This window comes from Coregonus clupeaformis, chromosome 28 (genome assembly GCF_020615455.1).
Source record: "Coregonus clupeaformis isolate EN_2021a chromosome 28, ASM2061545v1, whole genome shotgun sequence".
NCBI lineage: Eukaryota > Metazoa > Chordata > Actinopteri > Salmoniformes > Salmonidae > Coregonus > Coregonus clupeaformis.
Window position 1 is genome coordinate 27,683,149 of NC_059219.1, and position 22,125 is coordinate 27,705,273.

At 42.1% G+C, this 22,125-nt stretch overlaps 1 protein-coding gene across 1 annotated transcript; it reads left to right on the plus strand.

Moving 5' to 3' along the window:
- The first annotated feature begins 1,370 nt into the window (after nt 1-1,370).
- LOC121542475 (terminal nucleotidyltransferase 5A-like) lies at nt 1,371-19,794 on the plus strand. The gene is made up of 2 exons (XM_041851868.1): nt 1,371-1,813; nt 18,117-19,794. The coding sequence occupies exons 1-2, from the start codon at nt 1,661-1,663 to the stop codon at nt 19,221-19,223; spliced, it is 1,260 nt and encodes a 419-aa protein (XP_041707802.1). The 5' UTR covers nt 1,371-1,660; the 3' UTR covers nt 19,224-19,794.
- The last annotated feature ends 2,331 nt before the right edge of the window (nt 19,795-22,125 follow it).

A 22,125-nucleotide genomic window follows, 5' to 3' on the forward strand; every position in this document is an offset into this window, starting at 1 on the left:
GATCTGCAGAGAAGAATGGAAGAAACTCCCCAAATACAGGTGTGCCAAGCTTGTAGCATCATACCCAAGAAGACTCGAGGCTGTAATCGCTGACAAATGTGCTTCAACAAAGTACTGAGTAAAGGGTCTGAATACTTATGTAAATGTGATATTTCAGTTTTTTGTTTTTAATACATTTGAAAAAAATATCTAAAAACCTGTTTTTGCTTTGTCATTATGGGGTATTGTGTGTAGATTGAAGAGGGGAAAAAAACATTTAATCCATTTTAGAATAAGGCTGTAACATAATAAAATGTGGAAAAGTTCAAGGGGTCTCAATACTTTCTGAATGCACTGTATGATGACCATAATCTATGTAGAACTCTGAGGAATTGCCAACTAAACAATTTGAAATGTTTATATTTGACAGCTGAATATGTTTAGAAGGATGGTAGCCTATTGATGGTAAGTGAACAACAACTTGTTTGATATGCCACTGCTGCATATAGCCTACCATAAAAGGGACATTTGATTTGGAATGGGCCGTGTTCGAGAGCATCAAAACCGTGATCTATCATGGGTAAATTGTAACTGATCTGCTGAGTAGTTATTTATGATGCAAGTTGATTTGTAGATTTGTCAGTCTCGACTTGCGTTTAAAGTCAGCTGCAGTAGAGCTTGCCAGCTTTTAGTCCTAAGAAACGGAAATGAGTTACCCTGGTTCGTTCAGCCATTCCTATGGTGGAAATGAATGGGGAAGGAATAGGGTTTTGGGTTAAACGCCAAAAATAATGTCTGAGGTTAACACAGGCTTAGGAGATCTTATACGTTTTGTTCTATGAGATAATATTGGTCCGGTAACATGACCTTTATGAGATAATATTGGTCCGGTAACATGACCTTTATGAATTAAGAAGCCTTGTTTGTGCTTTATGTGCTTTTTTATTACATTAAGCTTAAAAAATCACAAGAAGTGACATTAGCTGATGAAGATTATTGCATTGAACAAAATGTATACGATCTCCTTATTTTCTGCGTTTATCCAAAAACCTTACAAAAACTCTATTCATTTTCTCATAGCCCATGTCCAACGAACCATGGCGGAGTTAGTGCCTACAAAAATACTATTACTATTGCTCTCTATGTCGAACGCGCCCAATGTCTTGGAGAATATCAGTGAGTAAGGAAAGGGGTGGAGGCTCTCGAAATGCGTCACTAGTTCACAGGTTGTGCCAAACTATTTTCTCTGCACTGACTGGTGGCACTCGCAACAAGGCAAGGTCTTGATAATGAATGAGTGAGCAACAAATCCAATCAGAGACTCTATGCAAATGAGGAACCTTTATAGATCTTGGATGAGCTTTTGGGATAAAGATTCCCTTCGAATTTGAGACTGATCAGCTGGACATCTGTGGATAAAGAGTTAAGCGTGTCTTGCATTTTAAACTTAAAGTATTGACAGCAATCACATGTTCATTACCTTGGTGAACGAGGAAACGGACACTGAACATTGTAGGCTATTAGACAGTACCACGATTGACCAAACGCATCCATTCATTATTCCTCCCTGCACTTTTAAAACGCATACCTCAACCGATTGATCCGGGAGTGATACAGCAAGATTAGACTGCCGCATTCATTCCAATATATTTTTACACTTTCTGTTCAGTTCCACATCGCCATGTCAAGCGATACGTCGGATCAGAGTAGGCGGTTCTGTGTGCTGTCTTGGGATCAGGTGCATCGTTTGAACACAATCCTCAGAGAAGCAATCCCGATTCACGGCCGCGGAAACTTCCCTACACTCTCTGTCCAACCCCGGCAGATCGTTCAGGTAAAGCGCTTGCGCCACAACTTCCATACTGGGTATACTCTGAATCGCTTCATGTTTTGTGATGTACTGTATGTTAGTATGCCAAGTATGCATGTGCTTTGTTGCAAACAAAATCTCCCTATGGCATATTAAAGTAGTCTATTCTATTCGCCTATATTCTATTGAGAGATGTAACCATGTCTCTGACCAACCTGGTCTCAGAGCATTTCGTATTATTCTGTACGCAATCCGAGATACTCATTTAGTATGATATGTTAAGTTTCGTATGGTATGTATTAATTTGTGGATATGATATGTTACGAATTACAAAATCGTAATATATGTTACGAATATGCAAAACGTACAATATGTTATGGATTTGCAAAATGTATGATATATTACGAATTCTAGCTAGATGGCTAACGTTAGTTAGGCTAGGGGTTAAGTTTAGGATTTAGGTTAAAGGGTTAAGGTTAGAGTTAGCTAAAAGGGTAAGGGGAAGGGTTAGCTAACATGCAAAGTAGCTAAAAAGTATAAGTAGTTAAAGTTGCTAAAATGCTGAAGTTGTCCGTAATAAGATTCGCACTTGCAACCTTTGGGTTGCTTGACGTTCGAGTTATACGCCCACCCATCCACCCCGACCAACCACCCTGCATTCGTTTTAGGCCTTAAGTAACCATCTTTCTTAAGTAACCATACCAAACGTAACATACAGTGGCGGTTTTACACGGAGGCCGGGGGAGGCCCGTGCCTCCCTGGAAATGTCCCTGGCCACCCCTGTGGCCCCCCCGTGCTGACCAAATAAAAAATTATGAATTTATAACTATTTTACACGCGAGCGCCAAAAGCGGAACTAATGCAACGCTCTACACGGCAACGTTCTACACGGGTAAATTAGAGTGGCGCACCCGAAGGTCGAAGGTAAGCAAAACGATTTAATATCATAAGTGACTTGTTGTTCTTGCACATAGCCTACATGTTCCTTTTGTTCCTCACACATAAATCAAATCAAGTTTTTAAATGTCTGGTCTCGATTTGTTTAGAAATGTAATCATATCTAAGCAAACTCATCAAGCAGAAGCAAATATCCAAATGTTAGTAGGCTATCCTTGCTAGGTCTACACAATGTTGTGATGTTAACCACGTAACTTCATCCGTCTTGGCTGTTGCATCGCGATAACAAATACATTTTTAGTAAAGTAATCAACAGGTTATCTGCCAGTGTTAAGTAGGGAGGGATGGTTAGGTAACAAAATGTAATGCATGCCCCTACGTTTTTTCTTCTTCTAATAGTTATCATGAAACGAGGAAGGGACATAAAGTCATTTTTTGCCCCAGCAAACAAAAAAGTTAGATAGAGTTTATGATTTTATTCTTTTGAATTATCTCTGCCAAACATCTATGTACTACAAATCTTCAAGCTCCACAGATGTTTTATGGCATCCACTAAACATCCTATGATGAGCGATTGCTTACTTCCCTTTCACTCTTAAAAAATTACTGAAAAAAAATGTGTATAAAAAGGTATATGTAGTATATGTTTGTTTAGTGAGCATTCATGCTGTCATTTTTTCCTAATGTGAACTATGGTGGAAATGTGCTGTCCTAAATGGACTTGCCCATATATGTTGTAAAGCCTTTTTTTGTACACCTGCTCATCAACTGACAGTGAAGTACACAAAGACACAGACACACACACACACAGACACCTGTAATATTCTTGTTTTCATGTTGTTGCTGATATCCATCAGTGTTGTTCATATTGCTACATTGTGTTGACATGATTGTTGCTTTTAAACGAATGTTAACTTAATGTTTATTGTCTGCATCCTATTGGACTACTGGATGTTAATGTGTAACACGTTTCCCTGTTTATGTGCTTTAGCAATACTGTATGTCAATATGGTCATGCTAGTAAAGCCTCTTTGAATTGAATTTCTTTTCTGATTTGGTTTATTTTACCTAAATGGATACAGGGTAGTGTGTTTTGTTTATAAATCACTCAGAAATTTTTCTTTCTTAAAACAAAATGTGGAATCAACTGTCCACAGTAGTGGGGCTTCCATAAATAGGAAATGGCACATTGTTGTACCCTTTGTTGTATCCTGGAGTTTTGTTCACATTGAATATGAACCCTGTATTTGTACCCTGTACTTTTTATTTTATTTTTATTTTTTTATTTTTTCATTTTTATGGCACTATCTCTCTTGCATCTGCACTCTTGTACAAAATACGTGTTATAATAAATGTCATATGATTTTAAAGTAAAATAAAGTTTATAATCTTTGAATATCATGTGTTGCCAGTTTTTTTATGTGTGCCCCCCTGATTAAACACTGGCCCCTCCTTGGCCCCCCTAGTAAAATGTGTCTAGAACCGCCACTGGTAACATATATCATACTAATTTGAGTGTCTCGGATTTAAATGTAATATGTTACGTCTAGTCTATGAGACCAGGCTGCTCTGACCGACAGAACTGATGCCTATGATACATATGTCTTCACTGTAGCAATAGTCATTCTCTAGTTCAGTTCAAAGTGACCTGAACTCCAACCCTGCCCCATATAGGACCTTTACTGTTGACGTCTACTCTATTCAGTAGTGAGCCCAGAGTAAGCCTCAGTAATAGATGTCCCAAAGGTGTTAACCCATTACTTAACAATAGCCATTGCGTTAACTCTTTGCTTCAATTTAGATTACTTTAACTGTATTTAGGGAAAAGTAGCCTACAGTAATGGGCTGATTCATCCAGTTAACGAAACAGGTCACTTAATTTACTGTGCTGCTACAGCTTATGTTGTGTGTATCTCTCATCAAATCCTTTTGTCATGAATCACCATATATTAATTACCACTGATGAGTCACATTTGACTGGAAGTGTCTTGCATCATTATGTGTCTGTTTCTAATAATATTAGTCCAGGTGGGAGTTTTGATATACTCCACGTTTCTGATATGCACATTGACAATACCTTACCAATTGATGGTGGCAGAAGGCTCTGTAATTTTGTGTCATTAGAGATCAGTGGCGGTCAGTGCCATTTAAGATGAGGGAGGACAAAACATTTTTCATGCGTATGGCCTTATTTCTATTACAGCATATTGGATGACACTCATTCATATTCCATTCACCCAGTTCAATGTAACAGCGATAGGTTTAGGCTACTACTTGAAACTCAAATTTTATCTATACCCATCATTACATTTACATTTACATTTTAGTCATTTAGCAGACGCTCTTATCCAGAGCGACTTACAGGAGCAATTAGGGTTAAGTGCCTTGCTCAAGGGCACATTAACGTCATTTAGCAGACGCTCTTAGCCAGAGCGACTCACAAATTGGTGCGTTCACCCTATAGCCAGTGGGATAACCACTTTACAATTGGGGGGGGTAGAAGGATTCCTTTATCCTATCCCAGGTATTCCTTAAAGAGGTGGGATGAGGTTGCTACAACCTAGCCTATGAATGAAAGTTTACAACGTAGGTACACACAGGTCGAGAGATACATTTGAGGTCACAGACAGTGACACATGGATAGAAAGTGACATTCAATACTGCCTTGCACACTCTTGCCTGCATCTAGCTGATATAGGGTGCAATCATTAGTCCAACAATTGCAAACGAGAGTTTCTATTGGACAAATTCAGGTATGTTTATCCCCGTTTTTGTTCCGTTTGCTTCCGTTAAAAAAAAGTTTTTCAACAGAATTGTCGGAAATAATACACCCCTGATCACATGTAAACATAGTTCACTTTCATAGCAGCCACTTTTATTCCTTGTCGCATCTATGCGCTCTACTCCTCTCACATCTTCCCTTCGCTTGTGGACTTCAATGCACAACAAATCAGCTGTATGTGACCAGGTGAAAAAACCTTTCCAAGCCAAATTAGCTAAAGTAACGCCACAGTCAGCATAGCTAATAGAACTAATGCGTTAGTAAACCCGCTACAATCATGCAGTAACGTTACAGTGTACAGTCAGTAAGCAGTTACACCGGCGGGCCCCGGTGGCAATAAATTAGTAATACCAAAAGCTTACCTTGACTTGGAAGAGTTCCAGTGTTGTGTTGGAAAGTCATAGCCAGCTAGATAACATAGCATCTCTCTGTTTGAGCAGGGTGTTTCAGTAGGCTAAACTAGCTAGCTGCATTTGCTAAGTAAGTGAAACTGAAAGTGATTTTCTTTTGACAATCTCTCTCTATTTCTCTCTTGCTTCTCCTTCATTTTGGAAGAAATTAATTTGTCCAAAACTGTTCAACTATTGTCTTTCTCTCTCTTTGAGTCAACTACTCACCACATTTTATACACTGCAGTGCTAGCTAGCTGTAGCTTATGCTTTAATTACTAGATTCATTTTTGATTGGGTGGACAACATGTCAGTTCATGCTGAAAAAGCTCTGATTGGCTGGAGAACGTCCTCTAGAAGTTGTCATAATTACTATGTAAGTCTATGGAAGGGGGTGAGAACCGTAAGCCTCCTAGGTTTTGTATTGAAGTCAATGTACCCAGAGGAGGGCGGAAGCTAGCTGTCCTCTGGCTACACAATGGTGCTACCCTACAGAGTGCTGCTGAGGCTACTGTAGACCTTCTTTGCAAAATAGTGTGTTTTAATCAATTATTTGGTGACGTGTTTATATTTAGTATAGTTTTATCTAAAAAGGATAACTTTTTTAAATGTTTTACAATTTACATTTTTATTAAATTCACTGAGGAGGATGGTCCTCCTCTGAGGTGCCTCCACTGTTAGAGATCTTCTGCTATTGATGGTTTTAGGACCCCTGAGTGGTAGTCGGACATCTGATTTCAAAAGTTCCCTTATTGGCCAGCGTCCCTGAAATATCCCCTAGGTCCTACACCTAGCTTATACCACAAAAGGTGAAACTAATTTACTTCAATTAATGGTATACCCACAGAACTATAATGAGATTCTATTTATATGGGTATACCTTCCAGATTCCAAGCAACTACAGACAGTTGATGCTCCCTGATATCTGGGGGGACCAGACAGTGCCTTCTGTCCAGGTCTCTCTTGAAAAATAGATTTTCTCAATGAGACTAACCTGGTTAAATAAATAATCTAGACTGGCCAGTACAAGTATCTCCCTGCTGTAACTCTATCTCCAGCCCCCGTCTGCTGGTTTTCATTAATGTCCCTCTCTACATCAGACATGTTTTTATGCATGGGATGAACGGTGGTTATGTAATTGAAAGATCATGCCAGCTGGTTTTAACAATCAACATATTGATTTGACTGACAGTTATGTAGTTAGTCATGATTAATTCATCCAGGATTTCTGGAGGTTGTAGTGGTTGTTATGTTCAACCTTCATGATGAATGTTTGATTGACTATGCAGGTGCTGTTCCATAGTTCAGGATGTAATTTTCCCAGCCTGACTTTCATAACAACCCCATTTGCTTGCTGATATAGTTACCAATAAACTGGACACACTTCAGTTCTGTTCAAACAAAAACTTCACATTTTCCTCTATAAGCCTCTTCTGAAGAAAAGTACCTGTAATGACAAACCTGAATGAGGCTCTGAGGATCAGCTTTTTCAGACTTTATTATGGCACCACTCATAGGCATAGATTAATTGTTACCCAACAGTGTTTTGGGAACATAAGTTTGACAGCATTTCTGCTGTGAGTGTCAACATACTATTCAAATAATGTGTTGACAATACAGTGTTTATGCCATATTGTCATCTGCACTTGCCATTTGCCAGCAGCTATAGCATCCTAATGTCAGGAGCGTTTTCTTGTGATTGAGGAACCCTTTAGAATATTCTGACACAGAAGTTGGAGCAGCTTCCTGGTTCTCTATGGACAGGCTGGCAGGGAGAATATTACTGTGTGATTTAACCAACATTTTGGTTATATATATATATATATATCTACTAATTGACCAAAATCTGTTCAATTATTTGAATTCCATTTTGTAATAAAAAAAATTGGTGAGCTCAATGAGCACACATTGCGCAGTTTCTCTGGAGATAAATCAGATCAAGGCCAAACTGTGTGATGTAGTAGGGACGTTTCCGACAGGCCAATGCAATTTAGCGCAGAAAACGTGGTAATTAACTACAATGACCATCATTCATTGCGCGTGTGTGTGAATTCATAACCATAATTTACTCGCACGACTTTAATCAAATATTTCAGTTGTATCACATTTGTTTTATTTGACTATTTCATTCCAAGTCATCTCATCTCTATAGAACTGCTGTCAATTTGAGAAGTTCTTAAAAGTAATAATGCATACTTTTATAAGTGATAAGCAGTAATGGGCAGTCACTACAGTACCATCACTTTTATTAATTGTTTTATTCTGTATTTGAGAATTCAACCCACATAATGCATTTAATGTTTAAAAAAATAATCTAAAACGAAAACCGTGATTCTTTTTTAATAACCAAACCGACCTCAAAAAGCGCTAATCACTCAGCACTACTGTGCAGTGCATTCTTGGCCAGTATGCCTAGAGTATGGGGGTACATTTGCTCGTTGTACCCACCCCCAAAAAACGGTTTGTTTTTAACAGCCATCACAGGAAGTCAAGCATGATGATAATAATGATGACAGAACACTGAGTTTGTATTTAGAATTTCGTGGTCGCACATTGAGATTCGTGGTTGCAAGTACGATTCGCTAATGTGTAATTTAATGTCATAAGCTTGTATCATGACGTGTGAAAACATTTACAACGGTCGCAAACTTGTACTTTGACATACATTCAATAAGATTTGGAAGCATAATTTATTTCCAGAATTAGTCCATTTACGACTATGAATATTCTGCTGTGAATCAAAAATACACTTGCAGATTGTTTTATCTGCGCAGGCTCTGAGTTGTCACGTTACCAAGAGATTTGTAAGCTTGTAGAAAGTTTTGTACGTTTGTAGAAAGAGATTTGCAAGTTTAAAAAAAGAAACTGGTTTGAGCGGGTTTGGCGGCAGGACCTTTTACTCCTGACCAATCGGCCAAAACTACAGCTGACTATTGCTGCATCAATCAAATCTCAGGAAGTAGCTTGAAGAGAAGTAATTTCTATAAAGTAATGTTACGGCCTGAAGTACTAGAATAAAACTATCTACTTGAAGGTGGTAATCTGTTTTGTGTAATGTTACGGCCTGAAGTACTAGAATAAAACTATCTACTTGAAGGTGGTAATCTGTTTTGTGTGCATACATTTTTTGTTGTGAAAAGGCATTACAGTGCTTTGTTTAACATGTGAAATACAATGGTACATTTCAGATTAAATTGACAGCAGATAATGTTAGCTAGCTAGCTGGCTTCTGACATTCATCCTAGCTTTACTATCAACTGGCTAGCTTCATCAGGCAGCTTTAGATGCAAGGGGAAAACAAATATATTTGCTAGTTAACCATCTGATTGATGAAGTTGATTATAAATGCCATTAGCTAGCTGTCAACATGTAGCTAGTTAACGTTAGCTAAATTAAAACTGCTGGGGGAAAATCTCCCATCACCATCACTGTAGCTAATAATGTTAGGTTTCTAGAAAAGAGACTTGTTACTGACTTTTGTACACTTTTTGTCAAACTACTTAGTTCCACTGCCTGTTTATTGATTAATTGGTGACTGAAGAAGTTGGCAAGAGATATGACCCTCATGCAAATGGCCTGTATTGTTTTTGTATAATTTGGCTGAATAGCCTTGTGCTCATTTTACGAGTGTTTAATTAGCCAAATTACTGACTGACTAGGCTTATTCTTATTCATGTTTTTGTTGTTATTGCATCCCACGAGGGAGTAAGATCATTAGAAAGCAGAATGGTGCCAGACAACCACAGGACCCTTGAGGTATTACAGTCAATGCTTATGAACTGAATTGTGTATGTGAATTGCCCATTTATATCAATGACCCTAACAAAATGGTTGGTTTGTTCAGCAACATGTGCAGTAAACGCTAATACTGCTTTGGTGATGAAAGGTACATAATGTATGTCATCTACTCATCAGGCCTCTGCATGCTGTGACATGCGCCTAGATGGTGACATATCTGCTTCCAGCTGCCTGACTAAATACTGGGGCCTTCAGTGGTACCTTACCTGACTACAGCAAGAGTCTTTATCTCTGTCTCGTAGCCATTTAACATGTCAACATGTATTTTAAGTAACCACTCATTCATACAAACTGCTACAGACACAATAACGGACTTATATTCACTTGTCTATTTGTCCTGTTCTTCAGGCTTGTCTGGGATATATATTTTAGTTGGCACACCTGTGTCTTAAATACATGACAAAATGTATTCACCCTGGACATGAGACTTGCATTGATTTTAGACCTTTTGCAGTCATGGAAAATGTATTGTTTTGTAACAACTTGAAAATGAACATGAGTAGTTTATACAAAACTTTGTTTGGTGATTGTCGTGACATGACTTTCATTAATATGATGACTGTTATTTATCGAATCAACTAACTATGTTTAATTGTTATTCGATTTAAATTAATAATGTAACAATTAACTCATTAGGATTTGGGGCACCACGGAAGAAGTTGTTTATAGAGTTACCATCTCATGAATTAAACTCTAAAGGTCTTTACCTATCAATATGTATAAAACAGTCAACGTATGAATCATTACCTCTTATCAGTCTCATTCTGAACGGTCGCAGACTTCTTGGATCTGCACAAACCCCAGCTTTACTTATGATTCAGTACTACCCAAATTGGTTTAATTATTTATTTACTTGCTAACTAAATAATAACACAGAATAACATACACACTTAATACATGAGGAAAAAGTCCCTAGCGGACTAACAACAACATGACTGCTTGGTTATCAAAAGAGGGAGGGGTAGAGAGAGAGACAGAGCGAAAGAGACTCTTATCGTTGATACATTTGGAAACTACCCTCAAAGTAATCATAATACTTTTCTCACGAACCACCGCCCGTTTGGAGTAAGAAATCATGAATGTCTTTACGTGTAGGTGTCTTTGTTCGTCGTCGATCTCTGTTTAAACCCAGCCTTCTTAAAGGGGGTTTTAGTGGTGTAAGGCTCTTGTTGTCCATCAGAGGTCACAATGTCCTTCTTAGTTGTCTTGGTTTGGAGTGGAGTCTTTCTTCAGAGCAGATACTCAGCTGTACCAGTGATTGTCTGAGAGGGGATTTTCTCCTTCCCAGCTTTTGTGGTTAGTCAGAGTTTGAACCACTTTACACGCACAGCTGCAGCCTGGCAATGTTTGGGTCTAGTCTGGGAGTTGATCTTCTTCACCTTGTGTTAAGGTTTAATGTTCCAACCATTTTTCAGACGTGTAGACCACCGTCTCACGTCTTTCTGGTCTTTCAAGCCTTTATGCACTCTTGGTAAAAGGGGCATTCCATCATGCTGACACGATCTCTGAGCTCACTCGGGGCGTGGCTACTGACTGGTCCAAAGTATCATAAAAACTATGATCTCGTTAGAAAACTAAAATCACATTCCTATCTTAACAAACATACACTCATAATTTTTCATAAATCATGTACAAGATATTCCCCTCCTGCCTAATTTACGACCGAGTGTTAAGGTGTCAAAACCGGCCTGGTCCCCCCTCTCCTCTTCTGTGGGTGAGAGGGTGTCTGGCTATTGTCAGCCATTGCCAAGCTGGTCTGAGGCCTTAGATCCTCACACAGGACAGTCATCAACCTTGGAAGGATTCTGCAAGTTGCAACCCACCACAAGAATGGCCAGGGGATGTCCTGGTTGGGGATAGTCGTTCCGTCGTCCAGGCTGGTAGATCTAGGCAGTAACTTAGGCAGATGTTAACAATGCACAACAATCACAAAAGACATCATTACATTTCTTCCGCAAATGAGCGGCATTGTGGCACTAACTGGTGGTTATATGGGGAAGCTCTATCACTTCCTAAGTCAAAGAAAAGGAAGTAAAAATTAAGAATAAAAACACAAATAAAAAGATGTACAAAATATAGTTACCACACCTTAATCATCTAATTGTACTGTATTCTATATTTACATTTACATTTTTGTCATTTAGCAGACGCTCTTATCCAGAGCGACTTACAGTTAGTGAGTGCATACATTATTTTGTTTTATTCCCCGTGGGAATCGAACCCACAACCCTGGCGTTGCAAACACCATGCTCTACCAACTGAGCTACATCCCTGCCGGCCATTCCCTCCCCTACCCTGGACGACGCTGGGCCAATTGTGCACCGCCCCATGGGTCTCCCGGGCGCGGCCGGCTATGGACTATATACGTCCACGGTCTTGGCTAAATTACTCTACAGTGGCTTGCAAAAGTATTCATCCCCCTTGGCGTTTTTCCTATTTTGTTGCATTACAACCTGTAATTTAAATGGATTTTATTTGGATTTCATGTAATGGACATACACAAAATAGTCCAAATTGGTAAAGTGAAATGAAAAAAATAACTTGTTTAAAAAAGATTCGAACAAATTAATAACGGAAAAGGGGTGTGCATACAGTTGAAGTCTGAAGTTTACATACACCTTAGCCAAATACATTTTAAACTCAGTTTTTCACAATTCCTGACATTTAATCATAGTAAAAGTTCCCTGTCTTAGGTCAGTTAGAATCACCACTTTATTTTAAGAATGTGAAATGTCAGAATAATAGTAGAGAATTATTTATTTCAGCTTTTATATTTCATCACCCAGTGGGTCAGAAGTTTACATACACTCAATTAGTATTTGGTAGCATTGCCTTTAAATTGTTTCACTTGGGTCAAACGTTTCCGGTAGCCTTCCACAATCTTCCCACAATAAGTTGGGTGAATTTTGGCCCATTCCTCCTGACAGAGCTGGTGTAACTGAGTCAGGTTTGTAGGCCTCCTTGCTCGCACACGCTTTTTCAGTTCTGCCCACAAATTTTCTATAGGATTGAGGTCAGGGCTTTGTGATGGCCACTCCAATACCTTGACTTTGTTGTCCTTAAGCCATTTTGCCACAACTTTGGAAGTATGCTTGGGGTCATTGTCCATTTGGAAGACCCATTTGCGACCAAGCTTTAACTTCCTGACTGATGGCTTGAGATGTTGCGTCAATATATCCACATAATTTTCCTTCCTCATGATGCCATCTATTTTGTGAAGTGCACCAGTCCCCCGTTCTTCACGGTTGGGATGGTGTTCTTCGGCTTGCAAGCACCCCCTTTTTCCTCCAAACATAACGATGGTCATTATGGCCAAACAGTTCTATTTTTGTTTGATCAGACCAGAGGACATTTCTCCAAAAAGTACGATCTTTGTCTCCATGTGCAGTTGCAAACCATAGTCTGGCTTTTTTATAGTGGTTTTGGAGCAGTGGCTTCTTCCTTGCTGAGCAGCCTTTCAGGTTATGTCGATATAGGACTCGTTTTACTGTGAATATAGATACTTTTGTACCTGTTTCCTCCAGCATCGTAACAAGATCCTTTGCTGTTGTTCTGGGATTGATTTGCACTTTTCGCACTAAAGTACGTTCATCTCTAGGAGACAGAACGCGTCTCCTTCCTGAGCGGTATGACGGCTGCGTGGTCCCATGGTGTTTATACTTGCGTACTATTGTTTGTACAGATGAACGTGGTACCTTCAGGCGTTCCAAAGGATGAACCAGACTTGTGGAGGTCTACCATTTATTTTTCTGAAGTCTTGGCTGATTTCTTTTGATTTTCCCATGATGTCAAGCAAAGAGGCACTGAGTTTGAAGGTAGGCCTTGAAATACATCCACAGGTACACCTCCAATGGTCTCAAATGATGTCAATTAGCCTATCAGAAGCTTCTAAAGCCATGACATCATTTTATGGAATTTTCCAAGCTGTTTAAAGGCACAGTCAACTTAGTGTATGTAAACTTCTGACCCACTGGAATTGCGATACAGTGAAATAATCTGTCTGTAGACAATTGTTGGAAAATTACTTATGACTTGCCAAAACTATAGTTTGTTAACAAGAAATTTGTGGAGTGGTTGAAAAACTAGTTTTAATGACTCCAACTGAAGTGTATGTAAACTTCCGACTTCAACTGTATATACCACCAGCGGAGCATACTTCTCTGATCTGGAGAGATCGCAGGTAGTTGGTCAGAAGCCTCTGGCGGTCCTTGGATATTCTCTCTGTAGCACCAGTAGAGAGATGGATAGAGGTACAGAATGCAATTTAAAGAGAGCAAGAGTTAACATTTACATTGTTGATTATTGAGGACTATAAGGGTGCCTTCCAATCAGACACATGGATGCGTAAAAGACACATCACCCCAATGACATTCAAAGGGAGGAGTCAGTTGGGGGAGAGGCTTGTGTTGTGCTGTCCATAAGAAAAGTTGCAAAGACTATCCTTCAACCAATTAAAAACGTAGAACAGCTTTTTTCCCGACCAAACAGCTGCGTTGGACATGCGTTTCATGCATTTTGGTTTGAAGGCAGCCTTCCTCTGTGGTTCAAGTTGTATCTTCATGTCTGTAACTTCGGCTCTCATTTCCCCCTAAGCACTCAGCCCCTCACCCTTGACCTCCCATTGGCCCAGGGCCTCCTGCCAAAACCTCTGAGTCTCTTTGACAGGGAGTTCCTCCATGAGTAGACATGTTTATGGTGCATATGGCTTCTCCACTCCTCATATTAGTGGCATATTTTGTATACTGAACAAAAATGTACATGCAACATGCAACAATTTCAAAGATTTTACTGAGTTACAGTTCATATAAGGAAATCAGTCAATTTAAATACATTCATTAGGCCCTAATCTATGGATTTCACATGACTGGGAATACAGATATGCATCTGTTGGTCACATACAGAATACCTTTAAAAAAAGGTAGGGGCGTGGATCAGAAAACCAGTCAGTATCTGGTGTGACCCCCATTTGCCTCATGCAGCGCGACACATCTCCTTCGCATATAGTTGATCAGGCTGTTGATTGAGGCCTGTGGAATGTTGTGCCACTCCTCTTCAATGGCTGTGCGAAGTTGCTGGATATTGGCGGGACACGTCGATCCAGAGCACCCCAAACAGAGCACCCCAAACATGCTCAATGGGTGACAGGTCTGGTGAGTATGCAGGCCATGGAAGAACTGGGACATTTTCAGCTTCCAGGAATTTTGTACAGATCCTTGCGACATGGGGCCGTGCATTATCATGCTGAAACATGAGGTGATGGCGGCGGATGAATGGCACGACAATGGGCCTCAGGATCTCGTCACGGTATCTCTGTGCATTAAAATTGCCATCGATAAAATGCAATTGTGTTTGTTGTCCGTAGCTTATGCTTCCCCATACCATAACCCCACCACTAACATGGGGCACTCTGTTCACAACGTTGGCATCAGCAAACCGCTCGCCCACACAATGCCAAACACGCTGTCTACCATCTGCCCGGTACAGTTGAAACCGGGATTCGTCCGTGAAGAGCACGCTTCTACAGTGGCCATCGAAGGTGAGCATTTGCCAACAGAAGTCGGTTATGACGCCGAACTGCAGTTAGGTCATGACCTTTGTGAGAACGACGAGCACGCAAATGAGCTTCCCTGAGACTGTTTCTGACGGTTTGTGCAGAAATTCTTTGGTTGTGCAAACCCACCGTTTCAACAGCTGTCCGGGTGGCTGGTCTCAGATGATCTCGCAGGTGAAGAAGCCGGAGGTTGAAGTCCTGGGCTGGAGTGGTTACAAGTGGTCTGCGGTTAAGAGGCCGGTTGGAAGTACTGCTAAATTCTCTTAAACGACGTTGTAGGTGGCTTATGGTAGAGAAATTAACATTCAATTCTCTGGCAACAGCTCTGGTGGACATTCCTGCAGTCGGCATGCCAATTGCACACTCCCTTAACTTGAGACATCTGTGGCATTGTGTTGTGTGACACAACTGCACATTTTAGAGTGGCCTTTTATTGTCCCCAGCACAAGGTGCACCTGTGTAATGATCATGCTGTTTAATCAGCTTCTTGATTGCCACACCTGTGAGGTGGATGGATTATCTTGGCAAAGGAGAAATCTCACTAACAGGGATGTAAACACATTTGTGCACAACATTTGAGAGAAATAAGCTTATGGAAAATGTCTGGGATATTTTATTTCAGCTCATGAAACATGGCACTTTACATATTGCCTTTATATTTTTGTGTGTGACTTACTGACATGGAGTACTGGTAGCAGGCCTCAACCTGGATGAAGGGAAATGTCCTGCAGGAATCCTGCCTAGGCATATGGTTGTATCTACAGTATCTCCATCAGGCTCCTGTAAATCAGATGACAAACCTGCATAGATTAACAAAATGAAATGGTACCTGTATTTACTCAATTGAAGTCATGACAGCCACAGGTTGTTGTTTTTTACACAGGAGTGTACAGGTTTTTGTTCCAGCACTTCACTAACACCTCATTCAACTAACTGTGGTCGAAATTGAACAAAAACTTGCACACAGTTCAGTCCCCTGTGTGTAGAAATCACCCACGTCTGTATTATTGAATGAGCTTCCCAAGTTACAAGCTTACAATTGCATGATAGAGAATAATGTGTGGCTATATCTAACCTTGTGAATTAACTCCAAGAACACGTTTCAATTTAGCTAGCTTGCTAATGGCATATATCAACTTTATCAATCAGATGGTTAACTAGCAAATATTATATTTGTTTTACCCCCTCATTTAAAGCTGCCTGATTTTAAGCTAGCCAGTTGATAGTAAAGCTAGGATGGATGTCATTAGCTGCTGTCAATTTCGTATGAAATGTACCATTTGTATTATACATGTTAAACAAATTACTGTTACTTTGTAGAAATTACTTCTCCTCTTCAAGCTACTTCCTGAGATTTGATTGATGGAACAATCCAGCTAATGGTTGCAGCAATACTTGTGAATCTCTTTATACAAAAGTACAAAACTTTCTACAAGCTTACGAATGTCTTGGTAACGTGACAACAGTACGCAGATAAAAAATCTGAGAGTATATTTTTGATTCACAGCAGAATATTAATAGTTGTAAATGGACTTGTAATAATTCTGAAAATAAATCATGCTTGCAAATCTTAGACTTGAAAATGTCAAGTTACAAGTTGGTGACCATTGTTTCATTTTTCACACATGATACAAGCTTGCAACTTTTTATTACACATTTGCGAATCGTACTTGCAACCACGAATCTCAATGTGTGACCACGAAATTCAAAATACAAACTCACAGGGTTCTGTCATTATAATCCCATACATAATACGTTGCATGGACTCCCTCAGTGGTCTTGTAGCGTGTCAACCATTTTAAGCCGTGGGCTTCCTGGTCTGAGGTGAATTTCGTCACGAGGCTTTTTATGCACTAGGGGGATAAGGGGGGCGTTCCATCAAGTTTGTGCTCATCTGAGCGTGGCCACTGACTGAGAACAAATCAATATGGAAAACAATCATCTCATCTAGAATGCTAAAGTCACATTGTTATCTTCACAAAAGTAATATTATACTTAATCATTCGTTTTATACAACAATTAGATGCAAACCTCATAACTGGGAAGTGTACACCCCCAGAGATAGTTATGTTGTAACACCGTCTTTAATGACATCACAACATAGTAACGAATTTGACATGATTGTTCTTTAAGTCCCCACGAACTATTTCCCACATTCTTTTAAGTAGGAATATTGTTTCATTATCCACTTTTGGATGTTGGAGTCTTGACGGGAAGACTTCCTTTGTCTCACAGGGAAATTCCCTCTCCGAATACTGCATGGCACGGAAAATAACGTTTCTGCAAGGAATTTACGACCGGTCATAAAACTGGCCCCCAGGAAAGAGGGTGTTCAAACCTTTGCCTAGCCGGCATCTTTGATCCTCAGCCCATGAGGGCAAGTCATGACACTCTTCTGCTCTCCATCTGGGCCTGTTAGGTTCCATTCAAACTGATGGCGGTGATGATGAAATGTACTTTTGTGAGCAGTGTATTGATCTCTGCCTAGTGCTTACACAGCCTATTGACTTTTCCAGAGGCCCATGTTGGAACTTATCGGGAAATGTCTCAAGATGTTTACTTGAGTCTTTGCAGGTTCCAGCGTGTGTGCGTGCGTGTGTGTGTGCATGCGTGTGTGTGTGTGCATGCGTGTGTGTGTGTGCGTGCGTGTGTGTGTGCGTGCGTGTGTGTGCGCGTGTCTGTTCTTTGGTTGAATATTGTTGGCGAGGAGGCAGGTGGTCTGGCTCCAAAGTCAGCACATGTTCCACAAGGGAAAGGCATGTCTGTCCTGTAAAGGCAACGGGTGCCTTTGGACATAACCAATTACATTTTAATTACTTCTGACATTTATTTTTCTTAATTAAGCATAAAAAGGAATCTATATGAAAGCGTTAGAGTATGACTAATACATACTCTATCTCCTTTACCCAGGTGGTGCGGGCGCAGCTGGAGGAGAGGGGCGTGTCCGTACGGGATGTGAGGCTGAACGGCTCTGCAGCCAGCCACGTGCTCTACCAGGACACTGGCATGGGCTACAAGGACCTGGACCTGATCTTCGGCGTGTCTTTGAAGGACGACCAGGCTTTCCGGCTGGTCAAGGACGTGGTAATGGACTGCCTGTTGGACTTCCTACCAGTGGGGGTCAGTAAGGAGCGCATCTCACCGCTGACCCTCAGAGAGGCCTACGTGCAGAAGCTGGTGAAAGTATGCAACGACACAGACCGGTGGAGCCTCATCTCGCTGTCCAACAACACGGGCAAGAACGTGGAGCTCAAGTTTGTGGACTCTCTCAGGCGGCAGTTTGAGTTCAGCGTGGACTCCTTCCAGATTGGCTTGGACTCACTGCTGCTGTTCGACCACTGCTCGGAGACGGCCATGTCCGAGAGCTTCCATCCCACCGTAATGGGGGAGAGTGTGTATGGGGACTATGAGGGGGCCATGGGGCACCTGTGTCAGCGCATCATCGCCACGCGCAGCCCCGAGGAGATCCGAGGCGGGGGGCTTCTTAAGTACTGCCACTTGCTGGCGCGGGGGTTCAGGCCCATCTGCGAGACGGAGATGAAGGCTATGCAGCGCTACATGTGCTCGCGCTTCTTCATCGACTTCTCTCACATCTGCGAGCAGCAGCGTAAACTGGAGGCCTACCTGCAGAACCACTTTGCCGGCATGGAGCACAAGCGCTACGAGTGCCTGATGACTCTGCACCATGTGGTGAACGAAAGCACTGTGTGTCTGATGGGCCATGAGCGCCGCCAGACGCTCGGTCTCATCTCCATGTTGGCACTGCGGGTGCTGGCTGAGCAGAACGCCATCCCCACGGTGACCAACGTCACCTGCTTCTACCAGCCCGCACCCTACGTACGTGACATCAACTTCAGCAATTACTACATAGCACAGGTGCAGCCACAGCCACCGCTAGTTCACTACAGTAACTCTCACCATACTTGGCTGCACTGTAACTTAGCTAACAAGCATGTGCAGGGCAGAGGTGGATGTGGCATCCAATGTTTCTCTCCACTGGGTTGGAGAGAGGAGTGAGGAGAAGGGCTCGGCGGAATGGCAGCATTGCTCTTTGTCTTTCAAAATACAAAAAAATACAAAAAAACTAAACAAATGGAAATGCATCTCTTTGCCAAATGTGACTTGACTGAAACTGTCCTTTACTGCTGGATAATTTGAGGCAATGTTCTCTCAACTATTTGTTTTCTCCTCGCACAACATTTTTAAGGCTGATGGTCCTTTTCACATGTAGCAATAATGTTGGAGTAGTTCCTTATTTAAGTGAGAAATCTTTATGAAGTTAGATTTGTTAAATAAGAAAAGAAAAACATATATTTTGGAGGAAACAAACTATGAAGCTCTATTTTCAGACTGCTGCTTCAGTTGACTTATTTTTTAAACAACATTTACAGGACCAAAGATTTATTTTGTTGTTCAGAACAGAAGGTATTATTGTGATTCGAAGTGCCTAAAACTATCTGAGCAATTTACAGAAACGCCTCTAAAGTGAGAGTTGTGCTTTTTAAAGACGTTTGTGTTGCCTAGATTACTCCAAATCTCATTTCAGGGACAGAGGCATTCATCTTCATGCGATAGAAATAAATAAATAAACTCCCTATCCTTGTGTTTTTTTTATTCCGAAATATGTGTGTTGTAAGAATAGCCTGTGTAAATGGGAAAGAAAGGCCTTGATACCAAAACATCTCTTGATGGCCTTGAAATGAATTAGATCAACCTCCTAGGTTATGGATCCTGTAATATGTTGTGCATGCATCTTTAACTACCCATAAAGTGATAGGAATTCTACACCATAGAAACTGTGGGGACTGTAAGTTGTTCTAGATAATAACTAAAATTCAGCCTAGAGGGTAATGTAGCTTTCATTATCTTGATGACATACTGACAACTAAGACAGCCTAGACCAGTTCCAGGAATTAGCCCTTGGAAAAGCATAGTGTCCGTTGAGTAAGTGCCACTTCTTAAACTGGGCCTGTAGGATCCATTACAATCCGAGGACATAAACCATAAGGAGGCCTTTCTAAAGCACAATGGCCTTTCTCTGGTGTGATACTAAAGCTTTGACACAAAGGCCGGTTTGTTCTCCCACCCATGTTGCCAGTGGAAACGGAATCCTGTTTGCTTGAATAATGCCATATCCATGTCATTTTGCTTGTGTAAATATCAGAATATGGTTGAGTCACTCTGGTTGAGTGGCCAGCGTGGATAAATGCATGGTAAAATGTGGCGGAGGGAGTGGATGCCCATCTGGAATTGCCATTTACCTCAAAGGATCCCCTCCTTTCGCTTGATTGATACTAGGGAGTATGCATCAATGGTAATATAAAAAACTTACCGAACACTACAAAGTGCAATCATTTAGCTTAAGTTCTCCATATCCAGACATTCCTGAGCTACAGTATACATTGAGCTACAGTATACAGGAGTAGTTTATTGTCACGCCCTGGCTCTGGGGACTCTTAAAAGTTGAGCCAGGGTGTGTAGTGTCTATGTTGTAGTTTCTATGTTTTTGTTCTAGTTCTAGTTTTCTATGTTGGCCAGGGTGGTTCCCAATCAGAGGCAGCTGATTCTCGTTGTCTCTGATTGGGACCCATACTTAGGCAGCCTGTTGGCACTAGTTTATTGTGGGATCTTGATCCGTAAGGTTTGTGTTTAACCCTAGGACTTCACGTATCGTTTATTGTTTTGTTCGTGTGTACTCATTAAAAGAATGTACGCTTATCACGCTGCGCCTTGGTCCGGTTCTTATGACGATCGTAACAGAAGATCCCACCAAGGAAGGACCAAGCAGCGTGTTCAGGAGCAAACGCCGGATAAGGAACTGGAGAAGTTGGCGATGTCCCAGGTGGGCGAATGGTGGTCGTGGGAGGACATGTTCGCGGGCAGAGGGCCATGGGCAAAAGTTAAGGCCCTGGCGAGAGAGGAGGTTCGGCGCCAACCGTGCCGTCGTCGGACAGGCGAGAGGCAACCCCAAGTAATTTTTTTGGGGGGGCACACGGCATGGACGACGGGGCTGCTGGAGGCAGCTACAGGGCGAGTTTGCGGACTAGGAGAGGAGGCCACCAGGTTACGGGGGCCATTGGTCATGAGGGGGAAGGAGAGTGTAGAGGCACGGCGAGAGGTACTGGGGTGTGTTACCAGTCCGGTCCGGCCCGTTCCTGATCCCCACACCAAGCCAGTGGTGTGTGTTCCCAGTACGGTCCGGCCTGTTCCTGTCCCTCGCACCAAGCCTGTGGTGCGCGTCGCCAGCCCGGTCCGGCCTGTTCCTGCTCCCCGCACCAAGCCAGTGGTGCGCGTCGTCAGCCCGTTCCGGCCCGTTCCTGCTCCCCGCACCAAGCCTGTGGTGCGCGTCGCCAGCCCGGTCCGGCCTGTTCCTGCTCCCCGCACCAAGCCAGTGGTGCGCGTCGCCAGCCCGGTCCGGCCTGTTCCTGCTCCCCGCACCAAGCCAGGGGTGCGCGTCGTCAGCCCGGTCCGGCCCGTTCCTGCACCTCGCACCAAGCCTGTGGTGCGCGTCGCCAGCCCGGTCCGGCCCGTTCCTGCTCCCCGCACCAAGCCTGTGGTGCGCGTCGCCAGCCCGGTCCGGCCTGTTCCTACTCCCCGCACCAAGCCAGTGGTGCGCGTCACCAGCCCGGTCCAGCCCGAGCCGGATCCGCCTCCGAGGCGGAATGCCCACCCGGCCCCTCCCCTGTTGTGTTTGGTTGGCGCGGTCACAGTCCGCGCCTTTGGGGGGGGGGGGGGTACTGTCACGCCCTGGCTCTGGGGACTCTTAAAAGTTGAGCCAGGGTGTGTAGTGTCTATGTTGTAGTTTCTATGTTTTTGTTCTAGTTCGTGTTTTCTATGTTGGCCAGGGTGGTTCCCAATCAGAGGCAGCTGATTCTCGTTGTCTCTGATTGGGACCCATACTTAGGCAGCCTGTTGGCAC

Coding starts and splice junctions, on each gene's coding strand:
- LOC121542475 (XM_041851868.1), top strand. CDS start 1,661: ATGTCAAGCGATACGTCGGATCAGAGTAGGCGGTTCTGTGTGCTGTCT. Junction 1,814..18,116: donor AACCCCGGCAGATCGTTCAG/GTAAAGCGCTTG, acceptor TCCTTTACCCAG/GTGGTGCGGGCGCAGCTGGA.